A 23,902-nucleotide genomic window follows, 5' to 3' on the forward strand; every position below is an offset into this window, starting at 1 on the left:
ATGGAGGTGGAAACATTATGCTTTGGGGGTGTTTTTCTGCTAAGGGGACAGGACAACTGCACCGCATCACCGCAAGGGACGATGGACGGGGCCATGTACCATGAAATCTTGGGTGAGAACCTCCTTCCCTCAGCCAGGGCATTGAAAATGGGTCGTGGATGGGTATTCCAGCATGACAATGACCCAAAACACACAGCCAAAGCAACAAAGGAGTGGCTCAAGAAGAAGCACATTAAGGTCCTGGAGTGGCCTAGCCAGTCTCCAGACCTTAATCCCATAGAAAATCTGTGGAGGGAGCTGAAGGTTCGAGTTGCCAAACGTCAGCGTCGAAACCTTAATGACTTGGAGAGGATCTGCAAAGAGGAGTGGGACAAAATCCCACCTGAGATGTGTGCAAACCTGGTGGCCAACTACAAGAAACGTCTGACCTCTGTGATTGCCAACAAGGGTTTTGCCACCAAGTACTAAGTCGAAGGGGTCAAATACTTATTTCCCTCATTAACATGCAAATCAATTTATAACTTTTTTGAAATGCGTTTTTCTGGATTTTGTTGTTGTTATTCTGTCTCTCACTGTTAAAATACACCTACCATTAAAATTATAGACTGATCATTTCTGTGTCAGTGGACAAACGTACAAAATCAGCAGGGGATCAAATACTTTTTTCCCTCACTGTATAAACCAAGGAAAGGGCACAAAAGTCATTCAACCCATCTTGATGTTATTTATTATTATGCAAAGCAGTTTCTAGTCAATAGGATTTTTAAGTGTTTCCCCCTGCTGTGTGTTTCATGACAATGCATGCACAACTCGCAGTCTAGATGTACTGCATTGGCTTCCTTGACCCAGACAGAGTAGTGTTTTATTTCACGGCAGATTAAGTTGTTTGCAGTATAATCCATTAACGTTTGTACACTATGAGATTCGCTTGTCATGTTCATTCAAAATCCTGCGTTTCTCCTTATAATATTGTGCTAAATCTCTTCAACTGAAGCGCAGCAGCTTTCAGTTCATTACAAAAAAAAAATCCTAACAAAATGTATCAGAAGACAGAAGTATAAAAGATAAACCATAAGGCATATAACTGCGGTAGGTATATTATACGGGCATCACCATTCTTCTATAAAGCTCCACTCCATATCTTTTACCATACCTGGTAACTCACACTCCCCCGGAAATTGCAATGTGTGATGCATTCTGGGAACTGTAGTTCAGTTTGTATGACTGATTCGTTGTACAAAATCTAACTAATATGAAAACTTCTGCTTCTGGTTCCAGAATAATACGTTTAGTTCGTTTAGTCAAAATCCTTGAGGTGCCAAAATATTTTCAAGTTGTGCGTCATATTTTTGTAATCTGCCGAGAGAGCAGCAAACTACAGCTACCGTAGTGCAATTCGACATGTCGTGCTCTGAAAGTAGTATTGGCGTCACTGCTATCGACATTGGCGTGAAGTGCTTGTGTTTTTTATTGTTTAAACTATGAAGTGTTGATGTTAAATTGAATTTTTCACAATGCCTATGAAAGGAAGGTTCCCCATTAGGAGAACCCTAGAGTATCTCCAGAAAGGGGAGATCGTGTTTAAAAACACGGTGAAGATCATGACGGTTAATTTCAACACGCATGGGGAGCTCAGCGATGGGGCAAGGTCAGTAGTGAAACAGGAGGCCATTCAGTCTGTCCCATGTTTTCTGCATTTTCTTGTTGTTCAAGAATGATTTCTGTCAAGACACTAGTGTGTGTGTGTGTGTGTGTGTGTGTGTGTGTGTGTGTGTGTGTGTGTATAACTGGTATTCAATGCCGTGAGCTCCACTGCAGCATAATAAGTGTGTGTTATAATTAAACCAAGTGAGTGATGTAAAGACTTACTGAATGCAAAAATAGGTTAATGTGCATATACTAAACATTTGCTCCTTTCCCTTTGCTGTGTATGTTAACCACGATGTGCAATTGAACAGGGCTGACATGCATTGATTGTATTGAAATAATGACGTTTGTGACGCTGGTTTCTCCTTCTAGGAAGTTTGTGTTCTTTAACGTCCCTCAAATCCAGTACAAAAACCCTTGGCTCCAGATTGTGATGTTTAAAAACGTGACGCCATCGCCATTCCTAAAGTTCTATCTGGGTATGAGTTTTTTTTAATTTTCTTTCCTTTACTTTAGAATAAGACTAAATGCATTAATTTATTTGACTTAGAGTTAATACAGTATTCATCTTTGTAGACCTAGTGTAAAGACAGATCTTTGATTAAAATTAATTTGAGATGTTTTTTTGGGGGGGTTAATGCTGGTTTGAAGTGCTTCATTACCAGTGTTGTTCTTGCCTGTGTAGATGATGGTGAGCAGGTCCTGGTGGATGTGGAAGGAAAGGACCATAAACAAATTACCCAGCATGTGCACAAGATCCTGGGCAAAACTCCGTGAGTGTCAGTCGTCTTGCAAGTGCTTAATTTCCAAAAAAGGACTATGTTAAAAACATCATATAACCTCTATACTGCCCGCTTCCTGATGGTATTGATTTCTGAGGCTCCCATGTCTTTGAAAACTGTGTCCATGACCAGAGAGAGGCAGAGGCTCAATCAGAATTGGGAGCTTGATATCGATTGTAGAGAATCTCGGAATCTTGAATTGCTTAAAAGCTTCCCTGAGACCTGTGGTGGTTCTCGGGGTCCAGTGGTCTGTGTGCGAGTATGTCTTTTGTTGTTTCCTGCTCTTCATGTGTCCCTCTCCCCCTCTCTCCTTCCTTCACAGAGAGGTTCTACAGGCTGAGGAACTGGCGAGAAAGGTAGCTTCCAACCCTGCCAACTTTGGCCCCAAGAAGTACTGTCTGAAGGAGTGCATGTGTGAAGTGGAGGGCCAAGTACCCTGTCCAGCCCTGGTGACCATACCCAAGGAAATGACAGGCAAATACAAGGCAAAGATGAATGCTGCTAAGGACTGAACAGACACTCGAGACTCTTGTGTATATGCACGGCTGTTTTGATCGATGGGATTGACCTGCATTGTTGGAACAATAAACGGGCCGTTACAATGGTTTTGTAGAAGAAGAGAGGTGGTTTCAAGGCCCTCTATGTGCATTCTGCTGTTCAGAAGGCTTGAGATCTCTGAACACTTTATTGATTTGTGGATCATACAGGTTTAATTTAAATTAAGGGTCCAGAAAGGCATTGCTTCCCAAGAAAATAATGTTTTGTAGAAGTTTATTATTATTGGAAGGATGCCATTCTTAAAGGCAACAACATGCCTCCAACAAGGAGCTGTAAAATGTGCAAAGGTTAGATATGACCTATTGTTTGCACAGTTGTCTAAATACAAGGAAGGCTTTGTATGTAAAAATAAATAAAAAGCACTGAAAGTCAGTCAAGGAGTATATGGACTCTTACTTGTAATTTCACTTGGACAACTCATTGTGTAATGCCTGGTTTTAATGATATTGCAAATTGAGGGACTTCAAATGTATTCGGTTTTGTTTTTCCCCATAGTGGCCATGTCTGTCACTAGGTTCAAGTTCTTTAACTAGAGTAATGCTATGATGATAACTATGAATAAAACCCGTGAGGAGGAGAATAACAATCAATGTCTCGTGCAATTCTTGGGCAAAGCCAATTTTATTAGTGCAGAATAACATCAACTCCTTGTAACGGCCAGGACCACAGGCAACATTATTAAAAGCTACATCTCAAATCATCGACATTTGACACAAATACATTATTTACAAAGAGGACTGTTTTCTAGTCTTTTTTTTTTTAGTGGTAAATGAGAAGATAAAATACTGATACTATGTATTGGTGTTAATGTAGTTTAAACAAGTTCTCTAAAAAGTTCAACACAACTACATTATCTTAATGGTGACAGACCCTGCTACACAGTTTTAGTTATTTAAACAAATTTTTTTCAGGGCTAATCAATAGTATCCACAATAATATTTCATCAATAATTGTAATCGATAATAGTGTTAAATGCAAAGACAAAAAACAAACAAAAAGTTCGTTTCAGTAAAAATCTTTTAAAATAAACTAAGGTTGATATAATTGTTTTTGTCTTTTTCCTGCCTTGTGTGCAGACACCAGCTGAGTCACCGTATCTCTGGTACTCTTTCCCCTACAGCAGGGGTTTTCAAACCAGTCCTGGAGTACCCCTGCCGTGCTGGTGTTTGTTCCAACCTAGGTCTTAATTGAATGCTATATTACCTTTTTTAGGGATTCAATTAAGAAATTAAGACCTTGATTGGAACAAAACCCAGCAGGGCAGGGGGTACTCCAGGACTGGTTTGAAAACCCCCTGCCCTACAGCATTACCACAGTAACACAAACTTTCAGTGGAGGCACTAGGGGATTATATAGAGAATCAAAGAGTGAGTACTTTTGTTCCTTTACTATGCCATGGGACTCTGAATAACCAGTTCACATTCAGTGAAGGGACAGGAGAGAAAGTGTACTGCTGGTAATGGTACTTAGTTATATTTATTATGAAAATTGCTTATGATCTTTCAATTGTGTTTGGGGGGAGGATGCAACTCTCCCAAGTGGGAGAAATGGAGGGGTTTGTGTTAAATTTAGTAGTGAAGCTAGTTACACCCCCCACCCCCCTGACAACTTAGGTTAAACAGAGTGCAAAGCTGGGGGATCCACACAGTGCTGATGACGGGTGGCCTTGCCCTTCCCTAACTGATTTTTGAAATGGGGTGGAATGCTCTAAAAAGAATCATCGCACTGACAGTCTGACAACCTTCCACGACTGGATCTCTAATACACCGTCACGCATGCTTCAAATAACTACTCAAGGCACCAGCTCAAACGTGTCTATTTGGAAGGGATTCCATCTTCAGTTAGATGCCTGGGGCAGGTAGGACAGGGTATCTTGGATTCATTTCCACAGACTAGTTCTTAATTGAGACTCAGCTGTCTTAAGGGTACAGCAGAATGGCTGACAAAGGCAAAATATTTCTCAAAGATACCATCGTAGTTAGAGAATAAGGTGACCAATGTGTCATTATAGTAGCAGCATTGCTAGAGGTGTTAGTATTTTGTTTACACATCCTCACATAACATTCATATACTCATTTGACATTCTGTTGGGGGGTTTAGATATACGGTTAGTGTAAAATGATTATTTTAAAGTGGAATATACAAACATTCTCCCCTAATGCTTCTCTGTAGGAGATATTTAGATGTTTTTCCAGTTGAGAAAACAGTTCATCATGACCATCCAGTGACAGCTGATCGTTGCCCTAGTACATATTTAGTAGATAACACTGCCTCGTTCATTAGTAACCAGTCTTCATATCAGAGCCCGTGATTCAAGAGAAAAATATCCTGGTAGCAATTTTAATTGTGGCAAAATACTGAGGGTCATATTGATAAAATGTTTACCATCATGCTAAGTTAACACCTGTTTTTTTCTTTCTAATGAGAAAAACATGAATGGGAAAGTCGCATAAAACATTCAATGTGTGAAATGAAGTTCACAAAAGTAAATCCAATGCTTTTGAAGAAATTATTCTGTTGGGTGTTTGTTTTTCATATTTTAAGAAAAGCGGGTGGTTAACTGAACACGACATGTTTACATTTTATCAACACGGGCCGAAAGCACATAACAAACAAAGCAAACCTAATGAATTTGTCCCATGTTAAAGAGCATTTGCACTTTTTCAGAATGTATCTTTAGGTTACTTTTGATTGAATTTTGTCAGTGTTTGTCAGTCAGTAAAATAAATCCACCTGTAGATAAAGATGACAACTAAGATTCTAATGTAGATTGAAACACAGGAAGAAAAGAAAATGATAAACAAAATCAGTGGGTTTTCCTTTTCTGCTCCTGCAAGGTGCGCTGCAGTTCCCTCAGGTTATCCGACAGCACTTCCACCTCGTCTGTCCGTCCACTCTGCTTGGCGTCGAAAATGTACGCCCGGATGTTGTCGATCTGCTGGAGCAGCAACTCCTCTTCGATTATGTTTTCGTCCATGGCGGTGTCGTCGTCTGTGTCGAACGGATTGGTGGAGGCCTTCTCAGGGAAAGGGGTGGTGGCGGCACTGTTTCTTGCCCCGCTGAAGGTGTTGCCTTCGTCCTCTTCCTCGAAGGGGTTCAGCGCTCCCTTGACCTCGCTACGCGGACTCGAATCCGTCTCCTCCCCGTCCTCGAAGGGGTTGTATTCCTTCTTGCCGTTGGGTAGTTCCTTTCTGGAGGCAGACTGTTCTTTTGAAATCTCTTCGGCGAATGGGTTCGAGGCGTCGTCTTCTATGGGCGTAGTGTCTTCATCTTCAAATGGGTTTAAGGAGGTAGCTGGCTTGCTGTTTTGTTCATGGGCGGCACGGGGCTGCTGCCGCTGTTGCAGGGGTGTCTTTTCCCGGTTGGGCAGGTGCTGGAAGGCTTTCATGGACTGCGTTTTGGATAGAGGGCTGATCTTTGTCTTGGAGGCGCCTAAGCTTCCTATCTCCGTGACATGGTTCCCATAATCTTCTCCCTGGACGGATAAGACCTCCCGAAAATCTAAGGAGCGTGTCCGTGTGTGCTGCGAGGTCTTCTGCTGCTCGCGCGTCCACTCTTCCCTCTGCAGGATGTGGAGCTGCTCCTGTTGCGCGGCCTCCTCCTCAGCCATCTTCCTGGAGAGCTGGATGGCGAGCAGGGTCTGCTGCTGGTCGTACTCGTCCTGCAGCTGACGGAGGTTTTCCTCCAGCGTGCTCACTTCGTCCACCCGGTTCGCCGCTCTGGCCTGGCGGATGAAGGACTTGATGTTGTCTATCTGCTGGAGGAGGGGGTCCTCGATCTCCCGGGTGTGCAGCACACTGGAGGAAGGTAGCCAGCCCCCAGCTTTGGTCATGGGCCGCTGCTGGGCTTGCGTGGCCTCACCATTCGTGCTGGCTGCCAAGCGGGACTGATCACGAGGCTTTTCCTCTGATCTTCTTTTCTGTGCCTCTAGGGCAGCCTACAGCAAAAGGGGGAGAGAGAGAGAGAGAGAAAGAGAGAGAGAGAGAGAGAGAGAGAGAGAGAGAGAGATCTTTCATGACTCATACATGCATCAGTCTCATTTCTAACTGCTCTACTTCATCTCTGCATACACTGTGCTTAAAAAAAAAAACTTTAATAGTGTTAATAGTTGAAGGTGTTTAGTGATACGAGTGACATTTCATGTAAGTTCTCCGTGTTCTATTTCACGAAGTGTGTTCGCAAGCTCTTACGAATCAGAGCTGATGAAGAAATGGCTCTTTGGTGAGATATGCTCACTTGTCTCTCCTGCTGCAGCTTCCTGTCCATGTCCTGCTTCCTCTTCTCCTTTAGCTCTTCGTATTTTTCCTTTGTCGGCAGGGACATCAATCCCAGCAGTTTTTCCTTATAAAACACAAACAAAACAACTATTTCAGTCCAGACGCATTTCCCCATATCACACTCACAGCTCGGCAGAATTCAGTCCTACCTGAACAAAGAGTGTGGCTGAGTATCTGATCATCCTCTGTAACTGTTGGCTCTTCGGATGAGGCTTCGGCTCCTCATTCATACCCAACGTGAGAATCTTCTTACTGCGTGTGTGGGAGGGGATACAGAAAACCCACATTAACACAGATATAAGCACAGTGTAACAGAGCTGGATTTATACAAGGATTTAATTCCAGAACACGCACAACAGAAATCCATTTCATAATGTTTTTACCTTAACGCATCAATGAGCTCATAGTACTTCTGGACTTCCATTCGGAGGCCATTGGCATGCTCTAAATTGTAGGCAGTCTCCCCAGCACTGCGATAAAATGAAAGGCATGAAGTTCAGTAGGAATTCCAACATCTACCGATCACCAACAAATTGCAACTGACTACTGTGACTAATTACTGATTATTTTGCTGTGGAGCACTGGCCTCTGAAATTCGAAAGTTTGCCTAAAAACAAGTACATAAAAAACATATCCTAAAATTTAAAAAACAAACGAAAAAACTTACTTTAAGGATTCAGCCATTTTGATATATTCTGGAGCCTTCTGATCCACTTTCTCGATGCAAAGTCTCAGTCTCTATAAAGCCCCAAAAAACAATATTTGAAAAAAATGCATTTGGAGAAAGGAAACAGCAAGGAGAACAAACAACAAGCTGAACAGAACAATCTCAGTTGTTCATTTGTTCTGAGCTGCAGTCTGCAAACTATCCAGGACTGAGTGAGGGAGGATGCTGTGGGGTGGGGGGGCAGACGAGGGAGGGAGGGAGGGTACCTCATAGAGCTTGACGATGTCTGGCACGTGGTCCTTCTCATCCAGTTTCTGCTGGCGCTTCAGCAGGGTGTCCATGCAGTGGCGGCAGCAGCGGATGCGGTCGTCGTCCTTCTCCTCCAGGACGGAGCTCACGCTGCTTAGGCTGCTGATGCTGCCCCGGCGAGAGCCCTGCACACTGCTGCCAGGGGAAAGGCCGGGGCTACCTGGCGCGCACAGGGACTCCCGGGTGCCGCTCGTCAGCTTGTCTGCAATAGCCACACACTCCAGTCAGGATCTCATTATGGAAGGACCTGAACGAGCCCTTCAGAGCTCAACCGAAATGAGAAGGACCAGAGAACGGAAGTGGGACGGAGCAGGTGTCCTGAAATGGGAGACGCTCTTTACTGCAGCAGACACCCTAAAATCCTTGAAGAAATAGCTGGATTAAAGCCTTTGATCAATGTATTTATCAGCATGCAACTGAATGAGCTAGATGTGAGCGAATGTGCGAAAGTGGCTTCCTCCCTTTTAAAATTCTGTCTGGAAAAAATTGTGGGCGTCCGGAAAACAAATCGACCTAACTGTGTCATGGAAAATGTTTTGCGGTGTTAATCTGAGAAACGTCCCATTGAGGTTCCGAGATCAATAACTCACAACAAAGACTCCAGCATGGGCCAAATGGCTTCCTCTCTTTCTTAGGTTTTAATTTTTCTTGTATAGACGCTGCTCAAACTGCGATGCAATGGGGATCTTATATCCATCTCGGGTGGTGGCTGGTAGTACACGGTTTGGGAACTCACGTGCCAGCGGGAGGGGGACGAACTCCATGCACTTCTTGCACATGATGGACCCACAGAGGCGGCAGTGGTGGCGCCTGTTCCGGATGTTGAACTTGTTCCCACAGTCCGGGCAGAATGGCACGTCCTGATCACTCACCCACGGGACGACCGACTTCTCAATGGCTAAAGCACAAGCGATTACAGTAAGTCCTCCAATAAAAACTCAGATGGGACTGAAGATATCGCTGTGCTTGAAAGGGTATGGTTTCCTCAGTATTTGTTTTCACTTACCTCTAATTTTGGCCGCGTCCATGCTGGTTCTGTCAAACGATGTCAGCTGAGGATGAGAAGAAATAAGAAACGGGTCTTTTGTATGTTGCATAATCAACATTTTGTGTGATTAAAGAGATTTACAAATTACAGCGTTTTAGAGCAGAAAAAATAAAAGGTCAAATAAAAAAACGCTTAGGCTTTGAAACGTATTCTGGTGACTCAATGATCATAATCTTGAATGACAACCTCTCTGATAGCTTGCTTTGATGGTTTAATATGAACTCTTGCAGTTATGAATACAGAATGTAGCCTGACAGAGCTTTCATAACTCATAAGGCTTTTATATAAATGTTTGTGTATTTCTTTTATATATTTTTTTATTATTATGAAATTTCGAGTATGGATTGAGTTTTATTTTTAATTCAAATTCATGTTTTTCTTTGCCTTTACTTGGCCTCATTTATTTTTGTGATTACCATCCACCACTCCCACAAATATCCTCCTACACCAAATTATATAAGTCATTCCAGATGCCCTATCTCTTGTGACATCTCTCAAGGTGGATCTTCAAATTACTGGAAGACAAGGGACTTTACAGCAAGATTAAAAAGCAGATATGAATGTGTTTTGTTTTTACGGAAAAGAAGAAACAATCCTGTGTCATCACCAGACTGTAATAATATTATTTTTCCCTATGCACTAGATCATTTTTATTCATCTTTCAGCTAAAAGACAGCACACAACACAATATTAAAATCTGGGCACACACATCACCAATGTTTTTTTAAATTTTACTTCGACTTTCAAGTTGTTGCTTCTGGGTATAATATACTATAATTAATAACACAGAAGTCTGAGTTAAATTATTAATTGGAGGTCTGAGCTGTAAAACTGAAGTAATGGATCTGCCTGCTTGGACAATCTCTTTATGTATAAGAAATTGTCACTGTCTGGCGTCACATATTGATACTTAACCTGATGATTAAATCTCCCCATCTGTGCTCTACATTGCCTGTGTATGTGAATAGCAAGTATCTTCAGTTCTTAATGGTGTCGTTTTGACTTTCTGAAGACATTTTCAGTTTAGAGCTATTATTTGTATTTCTGAATTAACAAGCAGCATCAGACTGGTTTGACAATGGCTGTTGTGATATAATGTAGCTTTTGAGGTGGTTATATTCACTTTGGCTTCCTTCTAATTGAAAAAATATGCTACTTTGTGACTTTTAATAAACAGTGATAAGCAATAATTTAAATAATTAAAGTGCAATTAACAGGTAAACCAACTGCACTATACACTGGTAACAGACACAGAAAGAGATGTAGCAGCCTGTTCTTGTGATTACATTTCATTGTAAAGTTATATAACATAATGAAGACCATAAGCCTGCGCAGATTCAAGAAGAATGAAAAATGAGACTGATATTTTGATTTCACGATGGCAAAGCTCTCACAATGCCTCAATGCAATATGACTTTGGAGTCCAAAGCGTGCATTTTATGTCCTTGAATCCGGTAATTCAAGTACCTAGTCCCAATGGCAATAGATTAAGAAAAATAATAGAGCCAGTAACGCTTGTTTCTGTATTAAAGTTCCTCTATTGCACCGAGCCGAACCTGACATTTTTGTCATTTATCATTAGGCGAGCACAATTCACTACATGGCTGTCAACACTTGGCTGGACCAAGGTTAGTCTCATCTTTGTTGGCAGTAGGTACATTTCGCAGAACAACCTTTACCATGTCACGACTTTCTCTCAAGAAATGAACAGTATTCTACTAACCTTTTCTAACCTGATTAATAATTTATTGACTTCAATGACGTAGTGGTCAATCCTCGCAGCTCTGTGTTTCTTGAAACTTTCCAGGTGACTTCTTGTTGCCCCTTAACACATGGACGTTTTTTGATAGTGGTAAAGAGAGAGAGATCATTACTGTCTTTTTTTCTTCAGTGATTAATCCTGTCACTGAAAAATAAATAAATGGCTAACTCTCAATTAATGTTGCAATACTGAAATGTATATTATCAATGTTTCATGCGATGTAGTGATGTATTTTTCATGCATCTTTTCTTCAGCAACACATACCGAAGTTGTCTGTGCTAAATGCCCGGACTGTGGACTCTCTGTGACCAGAGATTAAGTCTTACCCAATTCCTGTGGCTCCCACATATAGGGATCGACCCCTCCATAATAGAAAGACTCATAGCTGCCAGATTCTGCCCGGTCTTCTCCATCGCGTTTCAGAAACTTGTCTTTGGCTTTCTTGGCTTTCTGCACCAGACCTTCCAGGAGAGGAGAGACAACCAGTTCTCTGGATTATTGACTCTTCCATTTTATATGCAAGCAAAACACCTTATTCTGATGTTAAGACAGCTGCAATTCCTGTGCTTTCCACACAGACGTTTGATAACCGAAATGTCAGAAACCTTGCCTTTATAATATCAAACTTGCATTATGTAACATGTTGGACACTTCATATATTTACAGAGATGTTTTAAAAATGCAAAACATTAGGAAAGCTGAATACAATGCCAGCTGGAATACAAGAAGCTTTACAGTCATTCACTCTTCCTGCTGGGTCTTACTTTTCAGCTGGCCCTTGACGTCCCTGTCTTCACTTGAGTGCTCATCCTCATAGTGGGCCTGGAGCTGGTAAAACGACTGCAGGTCCTTCAGGCAAAGGGGGCAAAGAAAACCCTCCCTCATATCCCCCTGCTCCTCGAACGGCGGGGGATAGCTGGATGCCATGCTGAGGGTGTGGGCTGCCGAAAGGAGCTGCTAAAGCTGGCGAATGGAAATCACGGTGCCAGAGACTGTGAAGCCCACTGCAGTCTGTCAGTCTCATAGTGCGCCAATCCTGGGGCAGATCGTACCCCTCATCTGCACCATAATTACACTGCTCCCCTTCCCAGGACAGCCTGAAACAGATATTGGGTAAAAAATATATATTCAGTAACACACACAGCAGTTTAAGAGTGCCAACAAGCCTTTTCAGAGCATATAAAGCAGTGCAAGTAGCTGAGCACTATTGTGTTGCTTGCTAAGCAGCCTGTGACTGCATGGCCCGTCAATCCTTGGCTTCACATCCCAAGACTGCCTATCGGTGAATGGCTTTAGAGCTTCTCTAACTCAAATGATTATTAGTCTGGAATTCACTTTTCAGTCAATGAATATCCCAGGCATTTTGAAATTCACCATCTGCTGCTGTTTAAAAACTCTGCATCTCTTCCATAGCTCTGGAGGAGGGTCCAACTGCAATTGCTTTCTGTGTGCAACCGCCTCCTGAACAACTCGTGATGGTAATCTGAAATGGCAAACCTCCACTCACTCTTGAGAGAGGCTTGACCTCCAATAAAGATTGGAAGCTAGCTCCCATTGGCTTCAAAAGTATAGACCCCACAAACACAAGATAACATACTATTCCAGAGAGGAATAAGCAGCAGATAATTAAAGAACGAATAACAGGTCCTTTAACTATTTATGTTTTTTACAGACATGACGTTATTATGGTTTGGACTTCAGTGATATTTACTTCAAACAAACACTTAAGTGCCTTCATGGTACGTAGCGTGTCTCACAACTGGGCGTTTCCCATATCCCACATGTGAGTCATCCACTTCCTATACTTACTGACTTTGGAATGAGATCAGGGAATTCACTGGCAAGATTATAAAAGAAAAGATTTTAGCTTCAGCCACAGCCCATCAAATTCCAGGCACTGCATTAAATATTTCCTTGCAAAGGGATATACGTCATGGATACTTTTTCATTGTTATCCCTATGATTTTAAATTATTCCGTTATGAATGAGGATATGTGTACTGTACGAGGTCAACTCACATGATATATATATATATATATATATATATATATATGTATATATAAAAAAAGCTAAACAAAAACTGAAGATTTTTATATCTGTTGTGTTCTGCTCAGGTCTGTGGTATAAGCATGGATAACATGGATAGCACAAACAATAAAATGAAACAGTTCAGTACCTTAAATAAAGCAGGTTAATTAAGGGTTATGCTTTTTTTTAAAATTAATATTATTTCAAAGGTAAATATATTTGTTCTTACATTGGTAGGATATTGTTTTCTATAAACTTGGAAATATGGCTCATTGATCTATGAAGAAACCGTACACCCACTAAATCAGTGGATATGACAGGGCTTTAGTAATAGAATAGTACCACCTGGTGCTCAAGCTTGTCTATCTTACAATGAGGCCCGTCTTCAAAAACCTCAAGAGACACCTTATTTTCCCCCTGTGGGCACACATCTCACTCCAATGTGCATGAATTAGCTGTAACATTTGTCCACAGTGACTCTTGAAAACCGAGGCTGAAGGATGGTGTACACGTGTAATTCCATAACTGCAGAGCGATGACAAATTGCACGTGTAAGTGAGCATTTTCCCTTTTCTGCTACAGTCTTTATTTCCCTAAGGGCTATCTGTGTTCATTTAAACACTTCGGGAAACAAGCCTAGGCTTAGAGATCATGTTGTGATTTTCTAACCTAATTCACCAGTAAACACAAGACATTTAAAATTATTATTAGATTACCTGTGGACTATGAATACTTGTGTGAACTCACTTGTTAGGTGTTTAAAAAAACAAACAAAAAAAAGTAAGATAAGCAAAATAAATCTTGTTTAAACTACCAAAGGAACTTGTGTGTTTTATTGTAGAACGATTGAATTTACAGCAGATATATAAACAGTCAAACCAAATCAAATGTTTACAGATAATCCACATGGCCCGACCTGTTCTCTTCTGTGCTACTTTGTACATTAGATCTGTATATTTGACCTAGACTGCAGGACAGCTGTTCTTCTTTCACCCCTGTCCTTGGTGTCTTTAATCCCTCCAGACTGCCAGAGAAATCAACATGAACAAATCCTACTTGAGCGAACAATAATTTAAGTAAAATATAATAACAATAACAATGTCCTCAAAGTAAATATTTGCACTTTTGGCTATTCATTTCCCTGCACTAGTGGAATTGCTATCATGTGTAATCTGAACTCAGAAGGCTTTTCCTTTCAAGTGTATCTGCCTCTCCCAATCCACAGATCAAAATGTTATTTTTTTTTACTGTAAGCAGGGTAGTCCAAGACTAGTAGGGCTAATCGAAACCATCTGTAAATGAACAGCTGCAACCAGAACACTATACAGAATCATGTAGGCTAATACATGTATACAGGTTCTAGTTAATCAATGCTGACTGCATGCACTTTATTAGGCTACAATGGCGTCTTTTTCCAGGTTGTCTGTTGTGGATTATAATTTGCTGCAGTGTTTTCTTCCGATTCAAAAGGGTGTCCCCCCCCCCCCTTTCACACAACATAGTCTTAACAGCTGTCTCTGTGACAGTTCCTTGTTTGTGTGTATACTGAATAAATGATACATAGTGTTGAAAATACGGTATACAGCACTACAGGTGAATAAAACGATGCCTGGGTGTTTGTGTGTGTATAATTTAAGAGTATTGTCAGATTTAAATCATATGAATCACGTGTACGAAATGCAAATGGTTACAGAACAACAAAAGGATGCAATTTTAACTGTTAAGGTGCTGTACAGCATGGAATAAGACTGATTACTAGTATGATTGTAAAGGATTTTCGCTGTCTGGTCCATTATCTTTATGGTACTAACAGCTATGCCATATGCAAACCCGTCGTCTAAGAAATAGAAAACCGAAGCGACAGGCACACGAATCAGCAATCACAATATGGGGATCCGAGGACAATTCTGCAGCAGCGCCCCCGGTTCGTTAATTGATTCTGTCGGTACACAATGCGAGAGCCCCCCGACGGAAATACCTCACCTGAAACCTGCACGAAAAGCGACAATTTAATACACAAAGACAACAAGTATGCGTAATCGGTTTCCTAATACTCACAGATCGCCAGAGGGAACTCTTCGATTATCGATCGGGTATTGTGACAGCTGTGGCTCGCTGGTCCGCGGACTACACTGGCGCGGGTCAAAGGTCACCCAGCCCTGCCTAGTCACATGACGGGTCACGTGAGGGCCTTTCGTTTTTGTGCAAACTGGATGGCATACGAGAAAGGACAAACAGTGCCAATGAAGGCGTTTGAGTTTTCATGTTTTCATTGAATGATGGTATGGCAAAATAAGTGCCGTCGATATGTTTTTTGGTTGTCCCGGATAGGTACTGTATTGTTGTATACGCGATTGTTTAAAACTGGTAGCATTTCCACTTAATTGGAAATTAAAATGGGATCTGGTATATTGATATTACTACTAAAATAGTTATATCTTCACTACCATTATGTCACTTGTTTGCTTTCCCTTCTACCCTAACCACGCTTATGTTACGTTTACTTCATATGTCTAATTGCTTATAGTTTCTTAATGCATTTAAAGATGAATTGATCATTTTAAACATACTTTTTCTTGTTCTTGTTTGATTTCGGTCTCTGATCTTTTAGAGGTCCTCTTCTCTAGCGCCACTTTGATGGAAGAGTGAGTCTTAATTCAATTTCAATTTTCATAACATTGCAACTCTGCTAAATAACTTAAATAATAATAATAATAATAATAATAATAATAATAATAATAATAATAATAATAATAATAATAATAAATGTCCAAACGGTAGTCTAATGCCTTTATTAATGTTTTATTAGCTACATATACAGCTCTGGAAAAAAATTAAGAGCCCACTACAAATTCAGAAATCAATGTTAAGTGGTCTCTTAATTTTTTCCAGAGCTGTATATAGTGTTTGATTTTTGTATCTATATATTAATATTAGCCCCCATACCTTTTAATGCATTACCCTATAAAAATCATCCAAGTACTTCAAGGTTTCTATTACAATAACGTCTTTAGATAGAGAGGAAGGTAGGTAGATTACATGTATGAAACCTTGATAAAAGATTATAGTCATAACTGAGAATTCGTTATATTCTCATCTCACACCTAAAGAGTTTCTGACTGCAAGAAAAGACTTGCTAATGAAGAGCATAAATGAATGAACTACATGTAGTCATAGCAACCTTGCTTGGTTCACAGGATGTACAGTTACATGCTTTTCATGGGAGAAAGCAAAATAAGTGTGTGCTGTGCCTTTTTTATTTTCAACAGATGTACTAGCTAGCTAGGTTGATTCAGAATTCGTTACAAAATACGATTAAAATGGGGTGCTAGTGTCAGTCCCTCTGCGCATGGCGATTGGTTTTAAGTGATACATTAGATACAAGTGAAACTATTATATACACTCACCTAAAGGATTATTAGGAACACCTGTTCAATTTCTCATTAATGCAATTATCTAACCAACCAATCACATGGCAGTTGCTTCAATGCATTTAGGGGTGTGGTCCTGGTCAAGACAATCTCCTGAACTCCAAACTGAATGTCTGAATGGGAAAGAAAGGTGATTTAAGCAATTTTGAGCATGGCATGGTTGTTGGTGCCAGACGGGCCGGTCTGAGTATTTCACAATCTGCTCAGTTACTGGGATTTTCACGCACAACCATTTCTAGGGTTTACAAAGAATGGTGTGAAAAGGGAAAAACATCCAGTATGCGGCAGTCCTGTGGGCGAAAATGCCTTGTTGATGCTAGAGGTCAGAGGAGAATGGGCCGACTGATTCAAGCTGATAGAAGAGCAACTTTGACTGAAATAACCAGCGTTACAACCAAGGTATGCAGCAAAGCATTTGTGAAGCCACAACACATACAACCTTGAGGCGGATGGGCTACAACAGCAGAAGACCCCACCGGGTACCACTCATCTCCACTACAAATAGGAAAAAGAGGCTACAATTTGCACAAGCTCACCAAAATTGGACAGTTGAAGACTGGAAAAATGTTGCCTGGTCTGATGAGTCTCGATTTCTGTTGAGACATTCAGATGGTAGAGTCAGAATTTGGCGTAAACAGAATGAGAACATGGATCCATCATGCCTTGTTACCACTGTGCAGGCTGGTGGTGGTGGTGGTGTAATGGTGTGGGGGATGTTTTCTTGGCACACTTTAGGCCCCTTAGTGCCAATTGGGCATCGTTTAAATGCCACGGCCTACCTGAGCATTGTTTCTGACCATGTCCATCCCTTTATGACCACCATGTACCCATCCTCTGATGGCTACTTCCAACAGGATAATGCACCATGTCACAAAGGTCGAATCATTTCAAATTGGTTTCTTGAACATGACAATGAGTTCACTGTACTAAACTGGCCCCCACAGTCACCAGATCTCAACCCAATAGAGCATCTTTGGGATGTGGTGGAACAGGAGATTCGTGCCATGGATGTGCATCCCACAAATCTCCATCGACTGCAAGATGCTATCCTATCAATATGGGCCAACATTTCTAAAGAATGCTTTCAGCACCTTGTTGAATCAATGCCACGTAGAATTAAGGCAGTTCTGAAGGCGAAAGGGGGTCAAACACAGTATTAGTATGGTGTTCCTAATAATCCTTTAGGTGAGTGTATATTAGCACTTTAGGAAGAAGTGGAGAGATTAGATGGATATAGAAAAATTGCTCTCTAAGGAAAGCTACATTCTAGCACATTGGTGATGGTACATGATCTCTCTTGAACCACTTGATGGTGCCATTCTCTCAGGATACGCACGGTCACATGGAGATGGATAACTGAAGAGTTTATTTGTGTATGTGTATTAAAAATACTGTGCAATAGATTGACTAGTATTAAATGATCTGATTATGTAAATTAAATGTGAAGTTACACGTTTGATTTACATAGAAGGTGTTTGCCAATAACTCTTTAGCAGCGGCAGCTATTTCACATCTCTTGACTTTTGTGAAACATTGACGCTTTGTCCTGTTCGTACAAATGTTCAACCTTTGAACACACCCACAGGAATTCCTTGGAGTATCTTTCCTTTAGAATACATTGGCCTTGTTGTGATCCACATTAAAAACTGAAATCAACACATTTTGAACAAGGCATCTTTGAGTCTGTCAGTACAGTAAAGAGGATACACAGTGACCATTTAAGACCTCGAAAGGTTTACCTACCACTGTTCGACTGCATGGATTGAAGGCATATACTATAACTGGATTGTATTCTGTGATATGATGCATCTACTGGTGCACTGAGATTGTATGACATCAAACATTGCACACATAAAAAGCATGCAGAATATAGATTTCAACAGATGCATATATTCCAAGTTTGTATATATTATTTTACCTATACCCTACCACATTTAACAAGGCTTATACTGATCCCGTATCACAGCACCAATTCTGGCTTTTGCAATGGGAAAAGTACTTTTGAGGAGCTGTTAGCTTCCAAATCCGATCTGAGAATCAAGGTTGCGATGCTTAATTAGAAGGAAACAGCACAGCTCATAACTGAAATTAGCATAGAAAGTCAACATCATTGCTGGCAATCTCTCCAGAGGTTTCAGAGGCAAAAGTGAATAACTTCTAGTTATTTGCACCTGCCCACACCTGAGACATTAATATATAAATAATAACAGGTTTGTCCTCATCACATTTCCTCAGGGATACTGTGGAATGTTTAGTACAGCATAATATGGATTTGAGATTAATACACATAGAAAAGACAATGCTCCAAAGTACAATGTAAACCAGGTGGTGTTCCAGTTAAACATTGCAAAACACTTAGTGAATAATTTTTGCCATTCTTCAAATTTGCAAACATAATAAATGTGATTTTCCTTTCAGATCAACCAGAGAAAAACATCTGGGGCATTTTCAGACTCCCAGAACACATGAGCCAGTCTTTTAAAAGATCAGGTATGTGCTTTACTTTTGAAATGGATTTCATGGGCTTATTTGCTACTCTACCTACTGTTTCTTTGTGTCAGTGTCGGCATAGCAAACGTTATCTATATCCTTTTTAGAAAATTCAATTCGACAAAAGCTCTAAAAGTGTCTTTCATAGAGTGACTGAAAGCATCCTACACATTCTCTGATTGAGCGATTGAAGTTCTGGATGGCAGATGGACTGCAGCAGCAGGTACAATTTCCTACACTCCAGCACTTGGAGAATGGGGGAGAGAGAAAGAGGGCGAGGGAGATGGAGAGGGGTGGTGGATTGTCTTGGGGAGGGGTTGGGAAAGGGTTAATAACAGGCTGTGATACAGTGCCCACCTTCAGCCTAAGAAAGGAAAATTAGTGGTTTAACCATTACCTTCATATTGATTATAATACCTTTAAAATGTCTTTAGCAGGACATGTTCTGTTTGGTATGCTTACAAGACACGCCTCTTATAATTCTCTACATTGGTCTGCAATTTTAAACTGAACAAACAGTACAGTTTGCCTCCTAACATGCAATTAGCCCTCATTTCCACAGTCACAGAGGTGCAAGCAGATACTCAGCGCCTTTGCTTGCAGACATTTCAGATACAGATGGGAGGTGGTAGTTGTGTCAATCCTCCACCAGGTGATGACTCTCACATGTACAGTTTTCCTACCTTTATCTTTTCCAGCCTTCTTCATATAGTTAATGAATTATCCACATGTTTGGTTTCTATAAGTTGTGACAATGTTCCTCAGAGTGCATGAATTTGTGCTGAGTTTTTTTTTTCTGTTTGGTTCTTTCATGATTGGAGAGAGAGAACTCTTTCTGGTAGATCTCAAGCTAAATCCCATCGGTTTAGCAATCATTTATCACATAGCTAGTATTGATCCACATTTAATTGTAGCTCAGAATGGTTATGAAAAAAACTGTACCAGAAGTTGTTTGAGGTAAAGAAATATCCATAAAGTATCAGGTAGTAGAGTTAATTTAGTTTAAGTTAATGTATGGGTGAATTGTCTATTTGTTTATTAGTGCTGTAAATTAATACTGACAGGACTGGTCACTGGAGAGATTGCCCTTCTAAAGAGTTTAAGGTAGTTCAGTGGATGAAAGTTACGGTTATGTTTGATTTACAGTACTGTTTAACTGTTTTAGTCTTCACTTCCTAATGTTCCATGGAAGTCATGGACACAATAAATTGGGCCAGGCATACTTCACTTCCAGACACAGACACAGACACAGGCACGGGATGTGTGCATTCCCTCGCTCAGGATCTTAAAATAAATGCAGAAAAGGGATGCAAGTCCTACAAAACCTACAAGTCCACCTATAGCAGTTGAATTCAAGTGCTCATGCTCCACAATGATGACCCCTTGGAATTCAATGTTTTCCAAAAAGAATCTAAAAGTGTGACAGAGTCTGGTCCAAAATACAGGTTCATTCACAGTGTTCTTACTGCCCCCCAAAAAGAGTCTGCTAAAACAGCATTGTTCCATAGAAACATGCCCAAGCAGTGCCTCCATCGGGGTGTCAGCTGACATGATGAGGTAGTGAGATGAATCTTGATTATGATGGATTTGTATGTGATGTGGTACAAGGAGTGTTTGCTGCATGTCCCAACAAACATAAGAAAGAGACATTTTTAACAAAAGCTGATATCCTAGCAACCTTCCTGGAGAAATTGTATTGGCAAAAGCAGATGCTAGGCAGATCCATTACACAAGTGCTCCCTGGGATACATAGCACTGGCCAAATTAAAAACCATGGTACAGAATTTGTTTTGTTATGTTGATTTCTCAATGTTGCTGTATGGATTACAAGTTTAGGGCCTTTTTGCTTTTCATTGTATATATTTCTAGTTTGACTTCTGATACTGATAATCAACTTTGTAATCATTTTCATGGATTTATTGATTCAGCGGCAAGACCAGTGATGGGTTTACAGTAGCTACAACCGCAAAGCAGAATAGGCCAACAGAGGTTAACTCAGGAGCATGCAGCTTCTTGTGTCTAGCCCATTTATAATCTCAAAGCATCAGTGTGTTAGAATCGTCCTTGGTCAAACTACTGACCGTAAGTGAGTGGGGGGAAAAATACACAGTGCTAATAAATATATTGCCAAGCACTTTTTAAATGTGGTCCCATGGAGGCGTTTTTTATGAGTCAATTCCAGTTGTCTGATTTTGATGCCTTTCACACATTCCTCAGAGAACTGGATGACATGATAGGACTGACAAAAACCTCCACTTCAGCTTTGACTCTGAGACACAGCAGAGCTACAATACAACCAATATGTTCTCCTTTTTATTGAAGCTTATGCACCTAGGCTTAAGAGGTGCTAAAACTGAAATTGTACATGAACCAACTGAAGCTGCTTAGTACAGTAATCTTGTTCCTCTTTTGGCGGGGGGAGGAAAATAATTGAGAAGACTTAATCATGATGAGAAACTGTGAAAGGGACTGATGCCTGAATGAAGACTAAAGTCATGAAAAGAGTCACAGAAGAGCATTTATATATATATATATATATATAAACATAGTTCAATAGGAAATTTAATCTTGTCATTCTTACTCTCAGTTTTCTTCTTCACTAGACTTTCATACTGAAAATTAAGCAGGCCTGAAAATGTGTCTCAATCTCAATCACACATTACAAAAGTGTTTCTCTACAGTGGCTGGAGATCATAGTTCTGTTTGATGTGCTGTACAGTTGTAAAGACTTTAGAGTGTGTGTTTAAGATTTCTGCAAAGAGTGAGCATACACCGATCAGCCATAACAGTATGACCACTGACAGGTGAAGTGAATAACACTGATAATCTCGTTATCATGGCACCTGTCAGTGGGTGGGATATATTAGGCAGCAAGTGAACATTTTGTCCTTAAAGTTGATGTGTTAAAAGCAGGAAAAATGGGCAAGCGTAAGGATCTGAGCGACTTTGACAAGGGCCAAATTGTGATGGCTAGACGACTGGGTCAGAGCATCTACAAAACTGCAGCTCTTGTGGGGTGTTCCCGGTCTGCAGTGGTCAGTACCTATCAAAAGTGGTCCAAGGAAGAAAAAGCGGTGAACCGGCGACAGGGTCATGGGCGGCCAAGGCTCATTGATGTACGTGGGGAGCGAAGGCTGGCCCGTGTGGTCCGATCCAACAGATGAGCTACTGTACAGGGAACAATTTGTCAGGGTTCGCATCGCAAAAAGCGAATCAATTCACCTCCATTTGCGATGCATTTTCTTGGGAGATTCGCTGATTGTGCGAGGCATTAAAATACGTTTTTTCCGACCCAAAACAAGCATCGATTGTTGTTACAACTTTAGACTTGCTTTCGCGCTCGCGTCCTCTATGCAGTCTCTGGGGTCCGCCCTTTGCAAATCGCCCCGGGGGCGGGATGAGCGTTCTACGTCATATTACTCTAATCTTGTCTCCCAAATCGCACACTTGTTCCCTCGTTCCCTTCCCTTGCGGGGCGGAAGTACTACGGTGGCATCTTAAGCGCTGTCCCAAACCCTTAGGGAGCGAGTGAAGAGCCTAATCGAGCTGTTTGTGTCCCTCAACGCTCCCTTCGACGAAGTGTACAAAACAGCGCACTTATGCGGAAGTGTTTTAGCGCTGAAGTCCCAGAACTCTTTGCGTTAAAGGCGGAGACACCTAAACGTAAAATATAGCAGCGGCGGTGCATATAAATGTAATGTTAGCTACACAGTTGTAGAAATTGTTAAATTATGTATCAAGGAAATAATACATAGATAGATCAAATAAAATGATTATATAATCATGATTTAAATATACGATTAGAAAGTTAAAACAAACGATGTTTTGGAAACTATCATTTAATTAATTACTGAAGTAGTATCCTATAAAACTAGGAGGTGATATTAACGAACAGTGTATTTCAAAATTATTATTATTATTATTATTACTATTTTAATTAAATACAAATACAAGAAAAGACTGCGTAGGTACTTTTTCAGACAAAGGCAAAGGCGCTGAATGCCGACGGTGAAGTGAGTCCCATTGAGCGCTTTTAGTTTCACCTGCACCCTCCTCACTCAAGTGCACACTCTGTGACGTCAGCACAACGTCACGCAAAGTGTACACTTGTCGAAGGGTGAGGCAGCGAGTGTGCGATTTGGGACGCAGACCAGCTTTTGAATGAGCCCAGTTACGCTATTTCCGTAAGCAGTGCTGAGCGACCTCCCCTTTAAGAAACGTGTCTGTGAGGAGAGAGGGCGGCCGCACTCCATGCCCTGTTACCCGAGTCCTGTCCCTCATTGGCCAGCGGGTCTGTCACTCTCTTACAGGGCAGGACTGTAGCTTTCCAATGACACCAAACACGGCCATATCTGAGCCTCTGGGCTGCACTGTGGTGTGTGTGTGTGTGTGTGTGTGTGTGTGTGTGTGTGTGTGTGTGTGTGTGTGTGTGTGTGTGTGTGTGTGTGTGTGTGTGTGTGTGTGTGTGAGGCACAGACAGCACATGGGGAGGACAGGGCGCTTACAGAATAGACGCGATTCACAGACAGAGCAGAAAGACACGATACAGCAAGAAAAACAAATACAAAGTAGAAAAATTGAATCTGACATAAAAAATAAAACACCTTACCCTTCAAAAACAAATCACAGATGCCTAGTCTGTTTACAGCACTGTGAAAGCCACTGACAGTGTGCTCTGTGCAAGAATAAAACGCCATGGCGGCGTGGTGGCTGGGATGAGTTATTGCATCAACATAGACAGGAGCTCTTGTAAAGAATAGCCTGTGTCTATGTAAGACCTAAAGTGACAATATTCAAAATCCAGATGTTTGGAATTCTGTTTCCCTGTTTAGTATTCTTCTTTACTTGTATATAGTTATTCCGGTTGTTGGTAGTCTAATATAAATGGCTGTAATTTCTGTTC

At 41.0% G+C, this 23,902-nt stretch overlaps 2 protein-coding genes across 2 annotated transcripts; one reads left to right on the forward strand and one right to left on the reverse strand.

The window, feature by feature from the left end:
* The first annotated feature begins 1,404 nt into the window (after window positions 1-1,404).
* mrps25 (mitochondrial ribosomal protein S25) lies at window positions 1,405-3,359 on the forward strand. Its single transcript, XM_066698167.1, has 4 exons — window positions 1,405-1,648; window positions 2,020-2,126; window positions 2,333-2,420; window positions 2,752-3,359. The coding sequence occupies exons 1-4, from the start codon at window positions 1,515-1,517 to the stop codon at window positions 2,939-2,941; spliced, it is 519 nt and encodes a 172-aa protein (XP_066554264.1). The 5' UTR covers window positions 1,405-1,514; the 3' UTR covers window positions 2,942-3,359.
* A 230-nt stretch (window positions 3,360-3,589) lies between these two features.
* rbsn (rabenosyn, RAB effector) lies at window positions 3,590-15,230 on the reverse strand. The gene is made up of 12 exons (XM_066698166.1): window positions 15,137-15,230; window positions 11,815-12,147; window positions 11,377-11,511; window positions 11,012-11,112; window positions 9,247-9,292; window positions 8,977-9,138; window positions 8,198-8,442; window positions 7,932-8,002; window positions 7,648-7,734; window positions 7,414-7,516; window positions 7,224-7,328; window positions 3,590-6,924 (listed from the first exon to the last, which is right to left on the reverse strand). Exons 2-12 carry the CDS (start codon window positions 11,975-11,977, stop codon window positions 5,794-5,796), a joined length of 2,349 nt encoding a protein of 782 aa, XP_066554263.1. The 5' UTR covers window positions 11,978-12,147; window positions 15,137-15,230; the 3' UTR covers window positions 3,590-5,793.
* Between the last annotated feature and the right edge of the window lie 8,672 nt (window positions 15,231-23,902).

The sequence above is a fragment of the Amia ocellicauda genome, chromosome 3 (genome assembly GCF_036373705.1).
Source record: "Amia ocellicauda isolate fAmiCal2 chromosome 3, fAmiCal2.hap1, whole genome shotgun sequence".
Taxonomy (NCBI): domain Eukaryota; kingdom Metazoa; phylum Chordata; class Actinopteri; order Amiiformes; family Amiidae; genus Amia; species Amia ocellicauda.

What these genes read in the sequence shown, in the direction of transcription:
- mrps25 (XM_066698167.1), top strand. Translation starts at nt 1,515, where the DNA reads ATGCCTATGAAAGGAAGGTTCCCCATTAGGAGAACCCTAGAGTATCTC. An exon ending in ATTCCTAAAGTTCTATCTGG is followed by an intron (nt 2,127 to 2,332) that starts GTATGAGTTTTT and finishes TTGCCTGTGTAG; the next exon opens with ATGATGGTGAGCAGGTCCTG. An exon ending in AAGATCCTGGGCAAAACTCC is followed by an intron (nt 2,421 to 2,751) that starts GTGAGTGTCAGT and finishes CTTCCTTCACAG; the next exon opens with AGAGGTTCTACAGGCTGAGG.
- rbsn (XM_066698166.1), bottom strand. Translation starts at nt 11,977, where the DNA reads ATGGCATCCAGCTATCCCCCGCCGTTCGAGGAGCAGGGGGATATGAGG. An exon ending in GTGGGAGCCACAGGAATTGG is followed by an intron (nt 11,113 to 11,376) that starts GTAAGACTTAAT and finishes CCATGTGTTAAG; the next exon opens with GGGCAACAAGAAGTCACCTG. An exon ending in GGACGCGGCCAAAATTAGAG is followed by an intron (nt 9,139 to 9,246) that starts GTAAGTGAAAAC and finishes CTTGTGCTTTAG; the next exon opens with CCATTGAGAAGTCGGTCGTC.